Below are 21,940 nucleotides of genomic sequence, written 5' to 3'. Positions count from 1 at the left end.
TTTCTCCACTACGGCCTATTTATTGCCTTACCTCCCTAATCTTACTTCATTTGCACACACTGTATATAGACTTTTGTATTTTGTTCTTGACTGTATGTTTGTTTATTCCATGTGCAACTCCGTGTTGTTTGTGTCGCACTGCTTTGCTTTATCTTAGCCAGGTTGCAGTTGTAAATGAGAGCTTGTTCTCAACTGGCCTACCTGGTTAAATAAAGGTGAAAAAATAAAAATGTATTAATTAATAAACAGAATATTCCTCATTTAAATTCATATGGGTTAAATGGAATAGTAACTGAAAATCTGGATACTGACTCTAGGCCTATACCACTCACATGTAGTGTAATATAATATTAACACCTACTGAATTATGCATTTCTTGCAGTAAAATGATACAATAAATGTTAGTTTTGTCTTGGGAACAGGAGGGGAGAAATATTTATTTCAGCATCTCTTGAGAAAATTTGAATGTGTTGTTATGACATTGTTCTGCAACCAGACAGTATTTCAAACACATGAACACATAAATACAAACACCAATAGTTCCACTGTTTTGGAGTTATTGCGTTTTCTCCCTGGTTCCTAAACCAAACAGACAACTATACCGGTGTTAACTACATTAATAATGCATTCATGCTATCTATGTAAGACATTATTCTGGTGAACACTACAATATTTAGTCATGACAGACGAGAAGCTGCATGGATCTAACTATAGTTGACAAACAAATGGCCAACCAAATCTCAGAAATTATAGGCACAAACTTGTCTAAATTAGGGGTGAAAGTAGCTAGTAGGCTATACGGTCCAGTACGGAGTATCAGCAAAATAAACTATCATGGTGGATTGAATTGCACTGGTAGCCTACTTTTTAAAGTGATTTCTTTGACAATCAGATGAAAACATAATCACACAACACCAATGATATGTGATATTGAGCCTGTGCAGACCGTGGAAAACAGTAAAAGGAAGAGGATGTTTACATGCCACAGATTACCGTCTAAGATCAGCATATCCCAGGCATTTTATATGGGATTCTCATAACCGGGATAGAAGCTTTTTCAGGTTATTGTAAACGGAATATGACATTTATATGCATCAACTCAAAAACAGAATACTTGAGTATCCCGAATAATAACAGGATATTGGTGTGCATGTAAATGTTGTCAGTGTTAAAAAGATGTAGGCCTATTTGGTAATCGTAAAACAACTGAAAAATATTTTTAAATGTCTACTTCATTATGATTAGGCATGCTAATTACTTATTCAAATGACTTACAAAAAAACGAACATCAAATAAAACCTTGACTGAGTGATTAACTTAAATCCATGAATCAACTATCAATACATACAGATTCAATCAATCCACGTCTATAAAAATAATAGCCCGTCATCCTTCTCGGGAACCTACTTCAGAACCACTTAGACAGCCATTTCACAGCCATTCCTCCTACTTTGGGAAGTATTCCTGGAAGGAACAATGCAGCTGCAGTCCCAACAGTATCCAGAGCTGTGCTCATAAATGAGGGTTTTTTCTCTTCCTCTTGTGCCTTCACACCCTTAAGGGCATCTATCTCTCTTTGCATTTGGTGTGCTCTGTCATCAAACCCTTGCTGGAGAAGGTCATTCTGCTCCTGAAATTACAAGATTTGTTTTTACATATCACAGACTGTGTCATTAAAACAAAACACATACATACAGTTAATCTTACCGCTAGAGTTACTGTAGTTTTAAAGTGTACTTCTCAATGTTTGTGTTTTTTTTTATTCCTACCTTGAGCCTGGCCTGTAGAACTCTATCGTGCTCTGCTATGGCATTTCTGCTGTCTCTCTCCATCCTCTCCATCAGCTGGTTCACATTCTCCTCATACGTCCTCTGCTGGTCCGCTCTCAACCTCTCCTGGACAACCAGCTGCTCCTCCATGGCTCGATTCTCCCGCTCAGATGCCTCCCTTTTCACTTGCTCCACTGTAGAGAAAGGTAGACAGAGTATGTGTGTGAGAGAGAGTGAGATAAATATCAAAGAGAACGAGAGGTAAGCCTCCATTTGGTGGTCATTAGAATGTTGTTGCCAGGTCACGGAGTGCATATTCATGGTGACCTATATCACCTTCTGCTCTCTGCTCAGCTTCAGTGAGAGACTGGTCTGCTGACAGGATGGCCTCTCCAATGCTGGCCTTCCTTCCCAAGTACTCATTCAGTACCTCTTCAGCCTGGAACCACCACACATTGTATTTCACTTTCAACATCACATCAGTGCATTCATAACTCCTTTGACCAGCATCCACAAAATATAATAATTACATAATATCCTAAAATAGCACCACCTCCCCAACATACCTTCACTCCCCTGCCTCCCTCAGATCTGTATTCGCTGGTGGCCAGTTTCAGGTCGTTGCAGTACTCTTTGTATCCTCCAGGGGTCATGTAGGAGCCATCCCTCATTTTCTCCTCCAGGGGGGCAAAGATGCATTGGATTTTGGACTCGCATGCCTTCTGGGACTCCTTGTAGTTCCTCTCACAGATCTTCTCATACTCCTCTTGAAGCACTTTCTATTTTTGTGTTTGAGAGGTTGGTTCAGAATGTACCAGAACAAACCAGAATGTTTTGGTTCAGTTGAGGTAATAACTGGTGAATAATCTGTCAATGTGACCTTGAGTAAGGCACTTAACCCTAATTGCTGCTGTAAGTCGCTCTGGATAAGTGTCTGCTAAAGGACTAAAATGTACATGTAAATGTAGCATAAAGGGGTAGCTCACCCAAATGACAGATTATCCTCATCTTGTTAAATACATGCATCACTGAATTGAATATTGAATATAGAATCTACATTCCCATACCATGAGCTCCAACTGGTACTTCTGGTCCTCGTCTTTGAAGGAGTTGTTGATGAATATGGCCACAGCCTCCTTCTCCATGACAGCATGCACTTCAGACAGCTCCTCTTGGGTCTCTGTGGGGTAGGCTACCCAGTCAGCCATGCCCTTCTGGTAGTGGGCCCTGGCCCTCTCGATGGCACTGGAGTTCTCAATTTGGGCCAGCGCCAACACAGCATTGTCCAGGCAGGGGATCTGCCCACTCCGGATGGCAGACACATACGTCTCTGCCAAGTTTCCCAGCACTGCAGGAGAGGGTAGGAAATCAGCATATCTGGTAGATGTGGTAGTGATGGTGGTAGTACTGTGGTGGTCAGTGGTGCTTGTATAGAAGTAAAGTAAGTAGTAGAATTAGTAGTAATTTAAGTACTAATGGTGTTGTTAGTTGTACTGGTCATGGTACTTGTAGTAATCATAATTATAATAATAGAGGAAGTGGTAATAGTAGCAGCAGTAGTTTAGTTGTATTATCAAACATCATGACCCACTTTCATAACTGCTTTCCATCCTCAATATCAGTGTTGTAATACTCACGTCTGCCGGTAACTTTCAGGCCCTGTTTCAGGGTCTTGGTCTTGGCCTCATTGAAGACGTGGTCACAGAACTCCTTGGCTTGCTCCACAAAGGCAGGCTCCAGGTCAGCGTCGGTCAGCTCCTCCATACGTCTCATTTTGTCTCCGCTGGCTGGCCTCTCAAACACAAAGCACCAGCGAGGAGAGAAATAGTTCCGCAGGCAGCTACGTGGCAGATTATATGCCTGATCTTTCTTGCTATGACCTTTGTAAATGAAAGGAAAAGTACATCAATCATTAATTAATTAATTGTTTAATTAATTGAAATTTTTTGTGGAAGAAAAGCATTTCATATTTTTATATCCAATGTGTCTTTTGTAAAAGTATTGTCAACATTGGTACATTCTATCTAACCATAGTTTATATTCAGAGATTAAGTTAGCTGTGCTAGCTGGTGTTCACCTGTTCTCAGTTTAAGAGCGTTCTCCAGGTACTCATGGGCTGTGATGGGTCTCCCATCAACCTCCAGGGTCAGGGTAAAATCTCTGACTGTCCACACAAAGGAAGGAAAGTAACGCAGGTACTCTGAAGATTCCTCCCCGTCTCGCTGGTTGGACTTCACCTTGATGTGCTCTGTCAGTTCTGTCACATAGCTATAGCAGGTGGTGTTGAGGACAAAATGAACCCAGATTTACTAACATACAATATAGTGCTGAGTGATTAGTGCTTTTTGAGGTCAGTTCGGTTGTTGGGGATGAAATGAACCCAGAAATACAACACTACACTATATTTCTTTATAGGCCTGCTGAAGGATACTGTAGTTTCTCCAGGGCGTTGTTGTCGATGGTTCCCATGCTGTTGTACACCAGAGTACTGCTGAGCAGGACAGCCAGGGAAAAGATCCAGTTGTCATTCTTCTCGTCACCCTGCAGACACAACAGAAGGAACACATTGGTACTCTGTTCATACTAGAGTGAAATTAAGTCAGTAACTAAATGTCTACTCCATACGCCGTTTTATGGGCTCCCTACCTAAATAAAGGTCAAAGCTGGAATCCTTAATTGAAACATTAACCAAGCCACACCATGCCTCAGTTTTGGTTTTAAAAAAAAGCTAACAAAAAAAGAGCTGAGGGATGGGCCTGAAGAAATGTAACCACTCAAATTCATAGAGCTATGGGTGCAATGACTCACCATCCGTGACATCATAATTGTAGTTAACCATGATGTTAAACAGAGTTTAATTACATTTACAAACATTGGAGTAAAACAAGCTTATAACTAAGCTCATGGGTCATTATTTATTTGTTATACTCTTTAGAATCAATTGGTATATATCATATATTTACAAGTCAGACGTTACATACAGATGATGACATCAGCTATCAGTACTAGACACAGTTCATTGAGATAACATGGGATTATACCCATAGTAATGTCATATTCTGTCATCTAAACAATCTGAGACATAAAAGGTTTTTGAGAGAGAGTGAACTTTGACCTCCCACCTTCTCCACATCCCCCAGCCCCTCTGTATCCAGCAGCACCAGGGTGTGGTCTCTTTTTTCAGGGTGAGGAACACACCACATCCAGATGCCCTTAGTTTTGGACTGGATGGTGGCTCCCAGGGCAAAACCTTGAGGACAGAGGATAAAAACAGTTCTTAGGATGGAATCTGTAAAGAGGCAGCAGGATGTAAAGTGTTAACTCAAGGCTGCTGGTTTTCAGATGAACATGTTTGTCTAGTTATACTGCATATCATACTGACAGACTGAAAGTGAAACTAACAGCCAGTGCAAAACGGCACCCTGATCTACACAACCCACCCAGAAAAAATGTGGTCGGAACAAAATGTGTTTTTGACGTTTGCTCTGCTGTCTGGTTGTACGTTATGGTGTAAAACAAAGAGAAACTGTAGGTTCCACAATGCAATAACAGTGTCGAAATTCCAATTTTGGAGAGAAAAAAACATCAAAGCATAATGTGTCCAGAACAGGACAAATCTGTACTTTGGTGCAGCATATCTGTCTCTAACTCTGAATGACAAATGCAGTATAAGCAATAAGTTAACACTTTCTGTTTCACATTTCTATTACACTATCTTTATGAGAAATAATTATCTTATACATAATCATTCCTTAATTAACCATATAACAGTGTTGGGGTCATGCATATTGTTATGTACACAAAAATACATGAAACAATTTCAAAGTTTCTACTGAGTTACAGTCCAAAGAAGGAAATCAGAAAACATAACATAAAAAATAGGGGGGTGGATCAGAAAACCAGTCAGTATCTGGTGTGACCATCATTTGCCTCATGCAGCCTGACATATCTCCTTCGCATAGACTTGATCAGGCTGTTGATTGTGGTCTGAGGAATGTTGTCCCACTCCTCTTCAATGGGACATTTTCAGGAGTTGTGTACAGATCCTTGCGACATGGGGCCGTGCATTATAATGCGGAAACATGAGGTGATGGTGGCGGATGAATGGCACTACAATGGGCATCAGGATCTCGTCACGGTATCGTTGTCAGTAGCTAATGCCTGGCCATACCATAACGCCATTGAAGGTGAGCATTTTCCCACTGAAGTCGGTTAAGACATCGAACTGCAGTCAGGACAAGATCATGGCGAGGACGACGAGCACGCAGATGAGCTTCCTTGAGACGGTTTCTGAGAAACCGAGACGGTTTCCGTTTGTGCAGAAAATCTTCGGTTGAGCAAATCCACAGTTTCATCTGCTGCCCGGGTGGCTGGTTTCAGACGATCCCGCTGGTGAAGAAGCCAAATATATAAACTCAGCAAAAAAAGAAATATCCTCTCACTGTCAACTGCATTTATTTTCAGCAAACTTAACATGTGTAAATATTTGTATGAACTTAACAAAATTCAACAACTTAGACATAAACTGAACAAGTTCCACAGACATGTGACTTACATAAATATAATAATGTGTCCCTGAACAAAGGGGGGGTCAAAATCAAAAGTAACAGTCAGTATCAGGTGTGGCCACCAGCTGCATTAAGTACTGCAGTACATCTCCTCCTCTTGGACTGTACCAGATTTGCCAGTTCTTGCTGTGAGTTTCTCATGCTGTCCGGTCCTCTGGCAGTCTCTATGGGGGTGCCACAGGGTTCAATCCTCGGGCCGACTCTTTTCTCTGTATATACAGTGCCTTGCGAAAGTATTCGGTCCCATTGAACTTTGCGACCTTTTGCCACATTTCAGGCTTCAAACATAAAGATATAAAACTGTATTTTTTTGTGAAGAATCAACAACAAGTGGGACACAATCATGAAGTGGAACGACATTTATTGGATATTTCAAACTTTTTTAACAAATCAAAAACTGAAAAATTGGGCGTGCAAAATTGAAATAAAAAATAAATAAAAAAATGTTACCCCACTCTTCCACCAAGGCACCTGCAAGTTCCCGGACATTTCTGGGGGGAATGGCCCTAGCCCTCACCCTCTGATCCAACAGGTCCCAGACGTGCTCAATGGGATTGAGATCCGGGCTCTTCGCTGGCCATGGCAGAACACTGACATTCCTGTACATAGCCCACCTATAATTTAGCCCAAACAACTACCTCTTTCCCAACTGTATTTAATTTTAATTTATTTATTTATTTTGCTCCTTTGCACCCCATTATTTTTATTTCTACTTTGCACATTCTTCCATTGCAAAACTACCATTCCAGTGTTTTACTTGCTATATTGTATTTACTTTGCCACCATGGCCTTTTTTGCCTTTACCTCCCTTCTCACCTCATTTGCTCACATTGTATATAGACTTGTTTATACTGTATTATTGACTGTATGTTTGTTTTACTCCATGTGTAACTCTGTGTCGTTGTATCTGTCGAACTGCTTTGCTTTATCTTGGACAGGTCGCAATTGTAAATGAGAACTTGTTCTCAACTTGCCTACCTGGTTAAATAAAGGTAAAATAAATAAATAAATAAAACTGACATTTCTGTCTTGCAGGAAATCACGCAAAGAACGAGCAGTATGGCTGGTGGCATTGTCATGCTGGAGGGTCATGCCAGGATGAGCCTGCAGGAGGGAGGATGATATCTTCCTTGTAACACACAGTGTTGACATTGCCTGCAATGACAACAAGCTCAGTCCGATGATGCTGTGACACACCGCCCCAGACCATGACGGACCCTCCACACCCAAATCGATCCTGTTCCAGAGTACAGGCCTCGGTGTAACACTCATTCCTTCGACTATAAACACAAATCCGACCATCACCCCTGGTGAGACAAAACCGCGAATCGTCAGTGAAGAGCACTTTTTGCCAGTCCTGTCTGGTACTGCGACGGTGGGTTTGTGCCCATAGGCGTCATTGTTGCCAGTGATGTCTGGTGGGACTTGCCTAAAAACAGGCCTACAATGCCCTCAGTCCAGCCTCTCTCAGCCTATTGCGGACAGTCTGAGCACTGATGGAGGGATTGTGCGTTCCTGGTGTAACTTGGGCAGTTGTTGTTGCCATCCTATACCTGTGCCGCAGGTGTGATGTTCGGATGTACCGATCCTGTGCAGGGGTTGTTACACGTGGTCTGCCACTGTGAGGACGATCAGCTATCCGTCCTGTCTCCCTGTAGCACTGTTTTCGGAGTCTCACAGTATGGACATTGCAATTTATTGCCCTGGCCACATCTGCAGTCCTCATGCCTCCTTGCAGCATTCCTAAGGCACGTTCACAGAGATGAGCAGGGACCCTGGGCATCTTTCTTTTTGTGTTTTTCAGAGTCAGTAGAAAGGCCTCTTTAGTGTCCTAAGTTTTCATAACGGTGACCTTAATTGCCTACCGTCTGTAAGCTGTTAATGTCTTAATGACCGTTCCACAGGTGCATGTTCATGAATTGTTCATGGTTCATTGAACAAGCATGGGAAACAGTGTTTAAACCCTTTACAATGAAGATCTGTGAAGTTATTTGGATTTTTATGAATTATCTTTGAAAGACAGGGTCCTGAAAAAGGGATGTTTCTTTTTTTGCTGAGTTTAGGTCCTGGACTGACATGGTTATGCGTAGTCTGTGTTGTGAGGTCGGTTGGATGTACTGTCAAAAGGACGTTGGAGGTGGCTTATGGTAGAGAAGTTAACATTCAATTCTCTGGCAACAGCTCGGGTGGACAATCTTGAAGTCAGCATGCCAATTGCACTTTCCCACAAAACTTGAGACATCTGTGGTATTGTGAGACAGAACTGAAAATTTTAGAGTGGCTTTTTATTGTCCCCAGCACAAGGTGCACCGGTGTAATGATCATGCAGTTTAATCAGCTTCTTGATATGCCACACCTGTCAGGTGGATGGATTATCGTGGCAAAGGAGAAATACTCACTAACAGGGATGTAAGCAAATTTGTGCACAGCATTTCAGAGAAATAAGCTTTTTGTGTATGTAGAAATTGTCTAGGATCTTTTATTGTAGGTTCATGAAACGTGATCGGAACATAGATCAAAAAAATTATTTAGTAGATGGGCTTACCTTTCCTCTCCCCAGCCAGCTTGTTCATGAGGTAGGACTTGCCAGTGCGGTACAGACCGACCACCGACACCACTACCACATGCTGGTCAATCTGGTCCAGGATGTCCAGTGCACTGCGGACCACACGCAGCTTCCCATCATTGTCGTTCTCTATCAGACATACTGGTTCCTTCATGGATACTGTCTGGCCTGCCATGATGCTGTCCTATAGAAACACTGGCAAGGACACGTATAATGACTTTTGATTGAGTAGGACACTGTATGTGTGTATGTGTGTGTGTGTGTGTGTGTGTGTGTGTGTGTGTGTGTGTGTGTGTGTGCGATTGTGTGTGTACAGTACCAGTCAAATGTTTGGACATACCTACTCATTCAAGGGTTTTTCTTTATTTTTCCTATTTTCTACATTGTATAATAATAGTGAAGACATCAACACTTTGAAATAACACACATGGAATGACATCAACACCAAAAAAGTGTTAAACAATTTATTTATTTTATATTTGAGGCAGTTAACCCACCGTTCCTAGGCCGTCATTGGTTACAACCCACCGTCGTTTTGGTCCTCCAATAATCGGTATCGGTGTTGAAAAATCATAATCGGCCGACCTCTAGTAGAGAGGTGAACATTCAATTCCCAACATCCACTAAAGCATTGGGGTCGTAACCAAAAGGATGCTGGACTGAGCTGACAAGGTACAAATCTGTTGTTCTGCCCCTGAACAAGGCAGTTAACCCACTGTTCCCCGGTAGGCCATCATTGTAAATGAGAACGTGTTCTTAACTGACTTGCCCAGTTAAATAAAGGTTACATTTAAACATATACACTGCTCAAAAAAATAAATGGAACACTTAAACAACACAATGTAACTCCAAGTCAATCACACTTCTGTGAAATCAAACTGTCCACTTAGGAAGCAACACTGATTGACAATACATTTCACATGCTGTTGTGCAAATGGAATAGACAACAGGTGGAAATTATAGGCAATTAGCAAGACACCCCCAATAAAGGAGTGGTTCTGCAGGTGGTGACCACAGACCACTTCTCAGTTCCTATGCTTCCTGGCTGATGTTTTGGTCACTTTTGAATGCTGGCGGTGCTTTCACTCTAGCGGTAGCATGAGACAGAGTCTACAACACACACAAGTGGCTCAGGTAGTGCAACTCATCCAGGATGGCACATCAATGCGAGCTGTGGCAAGAAGGTTTGCTGTGTCTGTCAGCGTAGTGTCCAGAGCATGGAGGCACTACCAGGAGACAGGCCAGTACATCACGAGATGTGGAGGAGGCCGTAGGAGGGCAACAACCCAGCAGCAGGACCGCTACCTCCGCCTTTGTACAAGGAGGAGCAGGAGGAGCACTGCCAGAGCCCTGTAAAATGACCTCCAGCAGGCTACAAATGTGCATGTGTCTGCTCAAACGGTCAGAAACAGACTCCAGGAGGGTGGTATGAGGGCCCGACATCCACAGGTGGGGGTTGTGCTTACTGCCCAACACCATGCAGGACGTTTGGCATTTGCCAGAGAACACCAAGATTGGAAAATTTGCCACTGGCGCCCTGTGCTCTTCACAGATGAAAGCAGGTTCACACTGAGCACATGTGACAGAGTCTGGAGACGCTGTGGAGAACGTTCTGCTGCCTGCAACATCCTCCAGCATGACCGGTTTGGTGGTGGGTCAGTCATGGTTTGGTGTGGCATCTCTTTGGGGAGCCGTACAGCCCTCCATGTGCTCGCCAGAGGTAGCCTGACTGCCATTGGGTACCGAGATGAGATCCTCAGACCCCTTGTGAGATCATATGCTGGTGCGGTTGGCCCTGGGTTCCTCCTAATGCAAGACAATGCTAGACCTCATGTGGCTGGAGTGTGTCAGCAGTTCCTGCAAGAGGAAGGCATTGATGCTATGGACTGGGATATAATGTCTCGCTCCATCCACCAATGCCACGTTGCACCACAGACTGTCCAGGAGTTGGCGGATGCTTTAGTCCAGGTCTGGGAGGAGATCCCTCAGGAGACCATCCGCCACCTCATCAGGAGCATTCCCAGGCGTTGTAGGGAGGTCATACAGGCACGTGGAGGCCACACACACTACTGAGCCTCATTTTGACTTGTTTTAAGGACATTACATCAAAGTTGGATCAGCCTGTAGTGTGCTTTTCCACTTTAATTTTGAGTGTGACTCCAAATCCAGACCTCCATGGGTTGATAAATTTGATTTCCATTGATAATTTTTGTGTGATTTTGTTGTCAGCACATTCAACTATGTAAAGAAAAACGTTTTTAATAAGAATATTCCATTCATTCAGATCTAGGATGTGTTATTTTAGTGTTCCCTTTATTTTTTTGAGCAGTGTATATATTATTATACCATGTAGAAAATAGTAAAATTAAATGAATGAGTAGGTGTGTCCAAACTCTTATTTATATATATATATATATATATATATATATATATTTTTTTTTTTAAATACACAGTCTGAAGGTGTGATGGGTCATTGTCCTGTTAGAAAACAAATTATTGATTGTCCCGCTAAGTGCAAAGCAGATGGGATGGTGTATCGCTGCAGAATGCTGTGGTAGCCATGCTGGTTATTGTGCCTTGGAATTCTAAATAAATCACTGACAGTGTTACCAGCAAAGCACCCCCACACCATCACTCCTCCTCCTCCGTGCTTCACAGTGGGACCTACACATGCAGAGATTGTCTGTTCACCTACTCTGCGTCTCACAAAGAAACAGCGGTTGGAACAAAAAATCTCAAATTTGGACTCATCAGACCAAATTACAGATTTCCACCAGACTAATGTCCATTGCTCGTGTTTCTTGGCTCAAGCAATTCTCTTCTTCTTATTGGTGTCCTTTAGTAGTAGTTTCTTTGCAGCAATTCGTCCATGAAGCCCCGATTCACGCAGTCTCCTCTGAACAGTTGATGTTGAGATGTGTCTGTCACTTGATTTCTGTGAAACATTTATTTAGGCTACAATTTCAGAGGCTGGTAACTCCAATGAATTTATCATCTTTAGCAGAGGTAACTCTGGGTCTTCCTTTCCTGTGGCGGTCCTCATGAGAGCCAGTTTCATAATAGCGCTTGATGGTTTTTGAGACTGCACTTGAAGAAAATGTAAACCTTCTTGAAATTTTCCGTACTGACTGACCTTTATGTCTTAATGTAATGATGGACTGTCATTTCTCTTTGCTTATTTGAGCTGTTCTTGCCATAATATGGAATTTGTCTTTTTACCAAATAGTGCTATATTCTGCATACCACCCCAACCTTGTCACAACACAACTGATTGGCTCAAATGCATTAAGGAAAGAAATTCCACAAATTAACTTTTAACAAGGCACACCTGTTTATTGAAATGCATTCCAGGTGACTACCTCATGAAGCTGGTTGAGAGAATGCCAAGAGTGCAAAGCTGTCGTCAAGGCAAAGGGTGGCTACTTTGAAGAATCTCAAATATAAAATATATTTAGATTTGTTTAACACTTTTTTGGTTACTACATGATTCCATATGTGTTATTTTATTGTTTTGATGTCTTCACTATTATTATACCATGTAGAAAATAGTAAAATTTAAAAAAAACCTTGGAATGAGTACTTGTGTCCAAACTCTTAACTGGTACTGTATGTGTGTCATAAAAATAATAACAGCAGACAACATGAAAAGTACGTTCAAATTCAAAGACATGAGAGGAGTCTTCCACTCTCTGATTCGTTGAGGCTACTCCATGAATAGTTCTGAATGTGCTTGGATGTACAGGCGTGGTTATCCAATCAATTAATTGACCGCAAATGTTTTGTTGTAAAAAATATGTTTTTCACCAGCCAACATTAAACAAGTCATTTTGCAAATCAATAGCTAAATATCACATAGTAAAAAAGCCCACATTTAGAAGTGAAAGAGAGTTTAGGCTTACCTCGACAACACTGTACCGTACAGTGAGGTTGTTGTTCAGTCTGTTGTCCGCGTTTGCACGGCAAAAGAGATCGGTTGTGATATTGAAACTGAAACTCTTAACTCTTACGTTAACAGTTAAGCTTCCGGGAAAGCACGAAGTCTTTCACTTTCTGTATCTGCAGACAAATAGGTACCACTAGTTACTACAGCCACAACGTCGTAGACCTAGCCTATTTCTATAATTTCCCTTCTTAAAATGTGATTTTAAACCTAACCTTGACACTGCTAACATTATGTCTACCCCTAACCTTAAATTAAGACCAAAAAGCTATTTGTTTTGTTTTCATTCAATTTTATGATTACAGACCATTTGACTTTGTGGCTGTGGTAACTAGTTGAAACCCCCTTGAAATAGATCCTCGAGATTGCGACATCCTCTGCAATTATACAGTTGGTTTGGAGCAGGCTTTTGGAGAGGTCGTTTATGTGAGTAGGCTACTATCGACTAATGCTTTTCCATAGCAGGAAAACAGTTACATGTTTGAAGACACATTTCGTAATGAAATTGAAGCTAAAATTGGACAATATTTTAACTTCACTTTTAATTTTGTACACATATGGCTCAGCTGTTCAATTATGCAGATCTTAATAATATTTTTTTACATAACCTTCGCAGTAGTCCTAGTCTATATAATATTCACATAATTCATCTGAACTATATTTAATTCATAATTGTATTATAGATTGACAATTTCTGGGAGCTGTAGGCTAATCATCCTGTGAAGCCACTTGACCATGGATTCCCCAATGTGCCTGGTCGAAAACGCCGACGGCGAGCTTCATGTAGTTCCTGGTGCCATCAAGTACCTGATGGGACTGAACCAGCAAGTCGTAGTGGTGACGGTGGTCGGGCTGTACCGCACCGGCAAGTCCTACCTCATGAACAAGCTGGCTGGAAAGAGAAAAGGTGAGACAGAGACTGACTAATGCTGATAGACATATCTGAATTCACAAACTGGTTTGGGTTTAATCTGTGCCTCAATAGACAATTCCACATTTTTTGCATCTGTACATTTATTTCAGAAGAAAAAGTCTATTCAATTTTTTTCGTCTGAAAACGGTCTTTGAGATATTGATTTAGGTTTTGCCCTGGGAGCCACCATCCAGTCCAAAACTAAGGGCATCTGGATGTGGTGTGTGCCTCACCCTGAAAAAAGACACCACACCCTGGTGCTGCTGGATACAGAGGGGCTGGGGGACGTGGAGAAGGTGAGAGGTCAAAGTTCAGTCTCTTTACAATTCACATTAGTAATCCAGCACAGTGAACAAATATCGAAATACACAAGCACTACATGACCAAAAGTATGTAGCCACCTGTTCGTCTAACATCTCATTCCAAAATCATGGGCAAACTGGGCCTTCCCCAAACTGTTAGAATTGTTTAGATTGTCATTGTATGCTGTAGCGTTAAGATTTCCCTTCACTGGAATTAAGGGGCCTAGCCCAAATGATAAAATACAGCACCAGACCATTCCTACTCCTCCACCAAACTCTACAGTTGGCACAATGCATTTGGGCAGGTAGCGTTCTCTTGGCATCCACCAAACCCAGATTCGTCCGTCGGACTGCCAGATGGTAAAACGTGACTCATTCCTCCAGAGAATGTGTTTCCAATGCTGCAGAGTCCAATGGCAGCAATCTTTACACCCCTCCAGCTGACGCTTGGCATTGCACATGGTGATCTTAGGCTTTTGTGCTACTGCTTAGCCATGGAAACCCATTTCATGAAGCTCCCAATGAACAGTACTTGTGCTGACGTTGCTTCCAGAGGCAGTTTGGAACTCGGTAGTGAGTGTTGCAACCGAGGACAGACGTTTTTATGCGCTACGAGCGTCAGCCCTCAGCGGTCCCGTTCTGTGAGCTTGTGTGGCCTACCACTTCACGGCTGAGCCGTTGTGTTGTTGCTCCTAAACATTTCCACTCCACAATAACAGCACTAACAGTTCACCGGAGCAGCCCTAGCAGGGCAGAAATTAGATGAACCGACTTGTTGGAAAGGTGGCATCCTATGATGGTGCCACATTGAAAGTCACTGAGCTCTTCAGTAAGGCCAATCTCTTGCCATTGTTTGTCTATGGAGATTGCATGGCTTGGTGCTCGATTTTATACACATGTCAGCAACAGGTTTGATTAAATAGCTGAACCCACTAATTTGAAGGGGTGTCCACATACTTTTGTATATATAGTGTATTTGAAATTATTTAATTTCATTTAGCCGTATCACCAGTAGGCATGTTGCTGTTGCCATACTTGTTTCAGGGAGATTCTAAGAATGATGCCTGGATCTTCTCCTTGGCCATTCTGTTAAGCAGTACTCTGGTCTACAATAGTCGAGGGACCATTGACAATCAAGCTGTGGAGAACCTCCAGTATCCTTTAAACCAATATCTATTTCCCCTTGGCAAACCTCCCCTGTTTCCTCTCCTGTTGACTTTAACAGGTGTACATATCACATGGTTAGGGGATATTTCCCCGAACCGGGCCATTTCTTGGAACTCCCTCTCATATTGAAAGTGAAAGTGCTGTACATTTGTATATCTATTGGATGCTGAACAAAATGTCCTTATAGACCCGGAGAATTTTATTGTGTTACTGATAGCGTTAGTTACGTGTTTGCAGAATGTTCAACACACTGTACTTTGTTGGATCAATTCCCTTAGGGGTTACTCAGTGCATGCAGACACAGTCCATTCAATAAGGACCTGAAACAGCTCATATGCTATAACTGTTGTATAGCAAGTCCTTGTACAACTGTAGCAGGCACATGTCAATGCAGACGCACATGATTTTTAAAACTTTGGTAGCTTTTATCAGTCAATCCTCAACCGGCCCTAAAGATATGTGAGTGAGCTGACAGAGCGGATCAAGGTGAATTCTTCCAGTGCAGCTTCATCCTCTCACGATGACGAGGAAGGAGGGGACGCCCAGTTTGTGCAGTTCTTTCCGAATTTTGTGTGGGCCGTCAGAGATTTCACTCTACTACTCGAGATCAACGGCAGAAACGTTACCGAAGATGAGTATCTGGAGCATTCCCTGGAACTCAGAAAAGGTGACATTAGCACTAGCCACCACCCCAATGATCAACTGTGCACAATGTCTCTACATAGAATAGTGCACCATTAACAATTACACAGTTGGAATAATCATTATCTCACAAAGAGCATAAGGGTTGTGAAACAAGATGATTGATATTGGCTCTGCCTGTCAAAATGACCTATTATAAAATCATTCCTATGAAAATGTAATGTAGGATTACACTCATAATCACAGACACATAAACCAAATTATTTTATCCAGTTGGTTTATTGGACATAAGGTATTCTGCCTGATGTTAATTTAAGCATATCTCTGTATATGCTTGTCTGTTAATGACTGTGTGTTTGGATGGTGAACTCTAAGGGCCAGAACCCCAGACACAGATTAGGCCTCTAGACGAGATTCTCCACTGAACACACGTTTGTGTGCAGGACAAGGCCTAGTCTGTGTCTGGGAAACCAGCCCGAAAAATAGATGAATGTCAACTGTAATGGTGAATGCTGACTATCATTCAGGTGGGGGTAAAAAGAACCTGATGTACAACCTCCCACGAGAGTGCATCCGGAACTACTTCCCCTCGCGCAAGTGCTTTGTATTCCCCACTCCTACAACTCCTGCCAACATGCCCCATCTGGATTCCATGGACGAGGCTGATCTCTGTGGAAGCTTCCGAAAGGTTGCAGACACTTTCTGCTGCTTTATTTTCCAGGAGAGCCGTACAAAAACTGTCAAAGGGGGACACAAAGTAACCGGGAGAAGTAAGTCAAATATCAGCCGATTTTGCACATATGCATTGAAGGTAGCCTATGTTATTGTACCACCAAATGTATACGCTTATATTTTTCTTCCCGCCTCTATCTGATTGCAGTGCTCGGCCACTTGGTTAAAACCTATGTGGAGACCATAGCCAAAGGCTCTGTGCCCTGTCTGGAGAATGCGGTGCTGGCCATGGCTCAAATTGAGAACCAGGCTGCTCTGGATGAGGGCCAGGCGGTATACCAGAGCGGCATGGAGGAGGTGAAGGCCTTATTCCCTGTGGACATGGGTCAGATTTCAGCTCATCACCTCCGCTCAGACCACCAGGCCACGCAGGCTTTCATGAAACGATCCTTCAAAGATGAAAATGGGGATTTCTTGAAAGCGTTGGCGGTAAGGGTCATCATTTCAGATCTGTGCCTGGTACAAACACTACCTTAGTTCTTAACTCTGTCAAGGACCACTTTTTTTTACAAATGCTTCCCTAAAACAGTCTTGACTCCTGCAGGTGGCCATTGCAAAGCACTACGCTGACCTTCTCATCCAGAACGAGGATGCGTCAGAGAAGAAGTGTGTGGCTCTTCTGGAGAAGCTGTCTGCTCCGATGGCCCAGAAGATTAAGGAGGGGATCTATGCCACACCTGGAGGATATGAGTTTTACTGCAGTCACCATGACAACATGGTGGCACAGTACCGGGCCGAGCCTGATAAAGGAGTTAGGGTAAGAATCCTTGCTAGGGCTGAAACATTCATAAAATATCCATATTAAACACTGGAGCTGTTCTCATCTTTCAGGCCGATCCACTTAGTTTCAATTTCGTAGATGGATTGCTGTTTCTATCAACCTCTTATGATTAGCTTCCATGTTAGCTTCCATCTGCAGCATCATACCAGAAACCGATTGCCATCAACCAATGCTAAAACATGTAGCCTCTGGGGGTGTTTTCTACAGGCTGAGGAGATTCTTGAGCAGTTCCTGAGGGATAAGAGTCTAGAGAAGAATTCCATCCTGCAAGCTGACAAAAAATTGACCGAAAATGAGAAAAAGATCCACGGTAAGTCCAAATTATAGCATCGGGATGTTATTATCTGGTTGCATTCAGTTTTCTGGTTGGAGTGACTTCTCACAATAAATTGGTGATAATCTTGCACGAAGTCAACATAGATCTGGGATGTTTGAAAGAGTAATCTAAAAGGTATGGCCTACTCCAGAACATGGAAAAGATCAGGGGCTGTCTGTTGACTCCATATGAGAGAGAACATGAGTAGTCCAGAAGCTAGAGTGTTTTCCTACCTCAACTCTTCCTTTGGACCATGCAGAGGAGAAGGAGAGATCAGCTGTGCTGGAGCAGGAGAAGAAGGCTGCTGAAGAGAAACGGTTGGAGATGGAGCGCACCATGGAGGATGATCGCAGAAGCAAAGATGAGAAGTTGAAGCAGATGGAAGAGAAGATGAAGGAGGATTTGAAGCAACAGGAACGGGACTTCCACAGGGCCTTGGAGTGCAAGATGCAGGAGCAGAAGGATCTGCTGGAGAAGGGCCACAAGGAGAAGGCTGACTTAATGAGACAGGAGATAGAGGAGTTCAAGAAGAGCAACAAACCTGAGAAAGAAGGAGGTGGTTTCCTTGAGTCTACAGTCATGCCTGTTCTTCGACTTGGATTGGACGCTGCCAACATTTTATTTCAATATAAGCTCATGAAGGTAGCTTTTATGAAGTAAAAACATTGTGTATTACTTGAGCAGGTACACAGGTACTAATTTACCCCCTTCCACTTTCCTCTTCCATGTTAGCGTTAATGCTGCAATTAGTTGGTTGTAGTTTTGGGTAGGGCAGACATTTCCATATGTTTTTGTTAGCTGCATGTGTGACATAACTCCACCAGTCCTATTTATGATATCTTTTGCGAAGATGATACTTTTTTGATTTTGATCAATTAGTATATTTGAGCGAAACCATCATTTGTTGTATTATTTGTTCTGTCTTTTCTGGTGGATTAAATATACATTGCAACCAACTTTCTATGGCTTGTTTTAAAAATAGTTATATTTGGGAGATAATCTCCTTTTCAAATAACTGAAAGTGAGAGGTTGTAATCTGAATAAAGGAAAGAAGGCCATTCTTGAACATAGGGTGAGACATTCTTCCTAATTTGCAAGATAAATAGGCCCGTTTAATTTTGTCTGGCTTGCGGTTCCAAATAAAATATATTTTTTTCTGAAATAATAAAAAATACTTTTCGCTAGGTGTAGGCAAGACCATAAGCAAATAGGTAAACTGGGACCTTATCTACAGTTGCTTTATTTATTATAATATATGCACTTGATCTTTCTTGAATAAGTTCCTCCATTTCTTTTTGTTTTTCCTCTACATCATTCTGAGCCTCCATTGTAGAGTTTTTATCCTTTTGTTCTTAGACCTTTGTGGTGGTTAATTTCTGTATTATCAAATGAGGAGGGACAAACTTATCACACAAGTCAGAGTTATACTTAAACTGAATCTTTATTAGTGAGAAAAATGCAAAGGTTTTTTATAGCCAAGATACACCACTTTCAACCTACATGACGAACAACAGATATGTATAATGGATCACAAGGTTAAGATTTGTATGAAAGATACCAGTATCTGCTGTGTTAAGTTTTCATTGCATAGAGACCAGTGCCTGGCCCTCCGAAACCAAACTGGAACCATCTCTCCCTGGTACCATAGATAACAGAAAAATTAACTCATGCTCTGTAATGCTCTTTAGGTTTTTTCACCCAAAATACATTGTAAATCTCTCCTTTCAGTGTTATCTCCCAGAGGCCCATCCTCAGTAGAACACACACACAATAGTTAACAGAATACTCTATTCTGTTGCATAAAACAACCATTTGATGTGATAAAATTATTATTATAACATAATCTTGCAATACCTTCTATTTCCTTTGTTAGTATGGGCCCTTTTGACCTAAATTACTTTTGTTTTAGAGATGAGTACTGAATTGCATGGCCTCTAAAGGCCGCACATTTAAAATTGTCCCATACAATAAGGGGATTTGCTGTGCCTGTGTTATGTCTGAAAAGTGTTGTTATAAATTCCTCTGTCCGAATATTTTTTAAAGTTAGCATCCAATAGGTTTTGATTAAATGTTAAATATCCTCGTCCATGTGGAAATTCAGTAAGAGTAATGTATATGCCAATTATCTGATGGTCCGACCGCATTCTATCCCCTATCAACACTTTTTAAACTTTTGGTGCCAACGAGAATGACATAAGAAAAAGTCGAGACGACTATCTTGATTAAGCCTCCGCCATGTACACTACAGTTGAAGTCGGAAGTTTACATACACCTCAGCCAAATACATTTAAACTCAGTTTTTCACAATTCCTGACATTTAATCCTAGTAAACATTCCCTGTCTTAGGTCAGTTAGGATCATCATTTTATTTTAAGAATGTGAAATTTCACAATAATAGTAGAGAGAATGATTTATTTCAGCTTTTATTTCTTTCATCACATTCCCAGTGGGCCAGAAGTTTACATACACTCAATTAGTATTTGGTAGCATTCCCTTTAAATTGTTTAACTTGGGTCAAACGTTTCGGGTAGCCTTCCACAAGCCTCCCACAGTAAGTTGGGTGAATTTTGGCCCATTCCTCCTGACAGAGCTGGTGTAATTGAATCAGGTTTGTAGGACTCCTTGTTCGCACATGCATTTTCAGTTCTGCCCACAAATGTTCTATAGGATTGACGCCAGGGCTTCGTGATGGCCACTCCAATACCTTGACTTTGTTGTCCTTAAGCCATTTTGCCATAACTTTGGAAGTATGCTTGGGGTCAATGTCCATTTGGAAGACCCATTTGCTTTAGCTTCCTGTCTGATGTCTTGAGATGTTGCTTCAATATATCCACATAATTTTGCACCCTCATGATGCCATCTATTTTGTGAAGTGCACCAGTCCCTCCTGCAGCAAAGCACCCCCACAACATGATGCTGCCACCCCCGTGCTTCACGGTTGGGATGGTGTTCTTCGGCTTGCAAACCTCCCCCTTTTCCTCCAAACATAACGATGGTCATTATGGCCAAACAGTTCTATTTTTGTTTCATCAGATCTAACAACATTTCTCCAAAAAGTATGATATTTGTCCCAAAGTGCAGTTGCAAACCGTAGTCTGTTTTTTTATGGCTGTTTTAGAGCAGTGGCTTCTTCCTTGCTGAGCGGCCTTTCAGGTTATGTCGATATAGGACTCATTTTACTGTGGATATAGATAATTTTGTACCTGTTTCCTCCAGCATCTTCACAAGGTCCTTTGCTGTTGTTCTGGGATTGATTTACACTTTTCGCACCAAAGTACGTTCATTTCTAGGAGACAGAACGCGTACCCTTCCTGAGCGGAATAACGGCTGCATGGTCCCATGGTGTTTATACTTGCATACTATTGTTTGTACAGATGAATGTGGTACCTTCAGGCATTTAGAAATTGCTCCAAAGAATGAACCAGACTTGTGGAGGTCTACAACTTATTTTCTGAGGTCTTGGCTGATTTCTTTTGATTTTCCCATGATGTCAAGCAAAGAGGCCCTGAGTTTGAAGGTAGGCTTCAAAATACATCCACAGGTACACCTACAATTGACTCAAATTATGTCAATTAACTTATCAGAAGCTTTGAAAGCCATCAAATCATTTTCTGGAATTTTCCAAGCTGTTTAAAAAGGCACAGTCAACTTCGTGTATGTAAACTTCTGACCCACTGGAATTGTAATACAGTGAATTATAAGTGAAATGATCTGTCTTTAAACAATTTTTTGAAAAATGATTGGATTCATGCACAAAGTATATGTCCTAATCGACTTGCCAAAACTATAGTTTGTTAACAGGAAATTTGAGGAATGGTTGAAAAAACTAGTTTTAATAACTCCAACCTAAGTGTATGTACACTACTGACTTCAACTGTATATCTTACTAGGTCCAGAGATTTAAGCCTCCATATATCCACTAATTCTAATATATCCATGCCATTCACATTTCCTGAAGAGCATGAAGGTGATAGTTTGTAGTGTGGTTTCCTTTCTGGTCCATTGAGGTATTTAAAACAGTATTTTAATCTCCCACCATAATAATATAATATTGTATTGCTTGTAGGGTTGATCATTTATTATCTATCTTTTCAAAGAAGTGGGGATCATAATTTTTGGTCCGTAAAGTTTAATGAGCCATATCAGTTTATGGTCCAATAACGTATTTAAAATCATCCATCTACCTTGCGGACCTGTTTGGACAATTTGCACATTTGGATCAAAATTACTGTTATTTAATATCA

At 41.7% G+C, this 21,940-nt stretch overlaps 2 protein-coding genes across 3 annotated transcripts; one reads left to right on the top strand and one right to left on the bottom strand.

Moving 5' to 3' along the window:
- Positions 1–417: 417 nt before the first annotated feature.
- LOC112225523 (guanylate-binding protein 1-like) lies at positions 418–12,941 on the bottom strand. Its single transcript, XM_024389552.2, has 11 exons — positions 12,803–12,941; positions 8,883–9,098; positions 4,892–5,019; positions 4,201–4,310; positions 3,847–4,037; positions 3,407–3,649; positions 2,837–3,117; positions 2,336–2,548; positions 2,106–2,208; positions 1,770–1,963; positions 418–1,630 (listed from the first exon to the last, which is right to left on the bottom strand). Exons 2-11 carry the CDS (start codon positions 9,076–9,078, stop codon positions 1,409–1,411), a joined length of 1,881 nt encoding a protein of 626 aa, XP_024245320.1. The 5' UTR covers positions 9,079–9,098; positions 12,803–12,941; the 3' UTR covers positions 418–1,408.
- Positions 12,942–13,179: 238 nt separating this feature from the next.
- Positions 13,180–18,630, top strand: LOC112234753 (guanylate-binding protein 1-like). Of its 2 annotated transcripts, none has more exons than XM_024389555.2 (10): positions 13,180–13,269; positions 13,527–13,750; positions 13,925–14,052; positions 15,103–15,212; positions 15,681–15,892; positions 16,395–16,637; positions 16,748–17,028; positions 17,144–17,356; positions 17,588–17,690; positions 17,956–18,630. In XM_024389555.2, exons 2-10 carry the CDS (start codon positions 13,579–13,581, stop codon positions 18,354–18,356), a joined length of 1,863 nt encoding a protein of 620 aa, XP_024245323.1. In that variant the 5' UTR covers positions 13,180–13,269; positions 13,527–13,578; the 3' UTR covers positions 18,357–18,630. The 2 variants fall into 2 exon arrangements, with proteins under 2 accessions (XP_024245323.1, XP_024245322.1); XM_024389554.2 differs by having other exon boundaries at positions 13,913–14,052.
- Positions 18,631–21,940: the final 3,310 nt, after the last annotated feature.

The sequence above is a fragment of the Oncorhynchus tshawytscha genome, linkage group LG26, assembly GCF_018296145.1.
Source record: "Oncorhynchus tshawytscha isolate Ot180627B linkage group LG26, Otsh_v2.0, whole genome shotgun sequence".
In the NCBI taxonomy this organism is placed as follows: Eukaryota; Metazoa; Chordata; class Actinopteri; order Salmoniformes; family Salmonidae; genus Oncorhynchus; species Oncorhynchus tshawytscha.
This window is presented reverse-complemented; position numbering and strand designations above follow the sequence as displayed.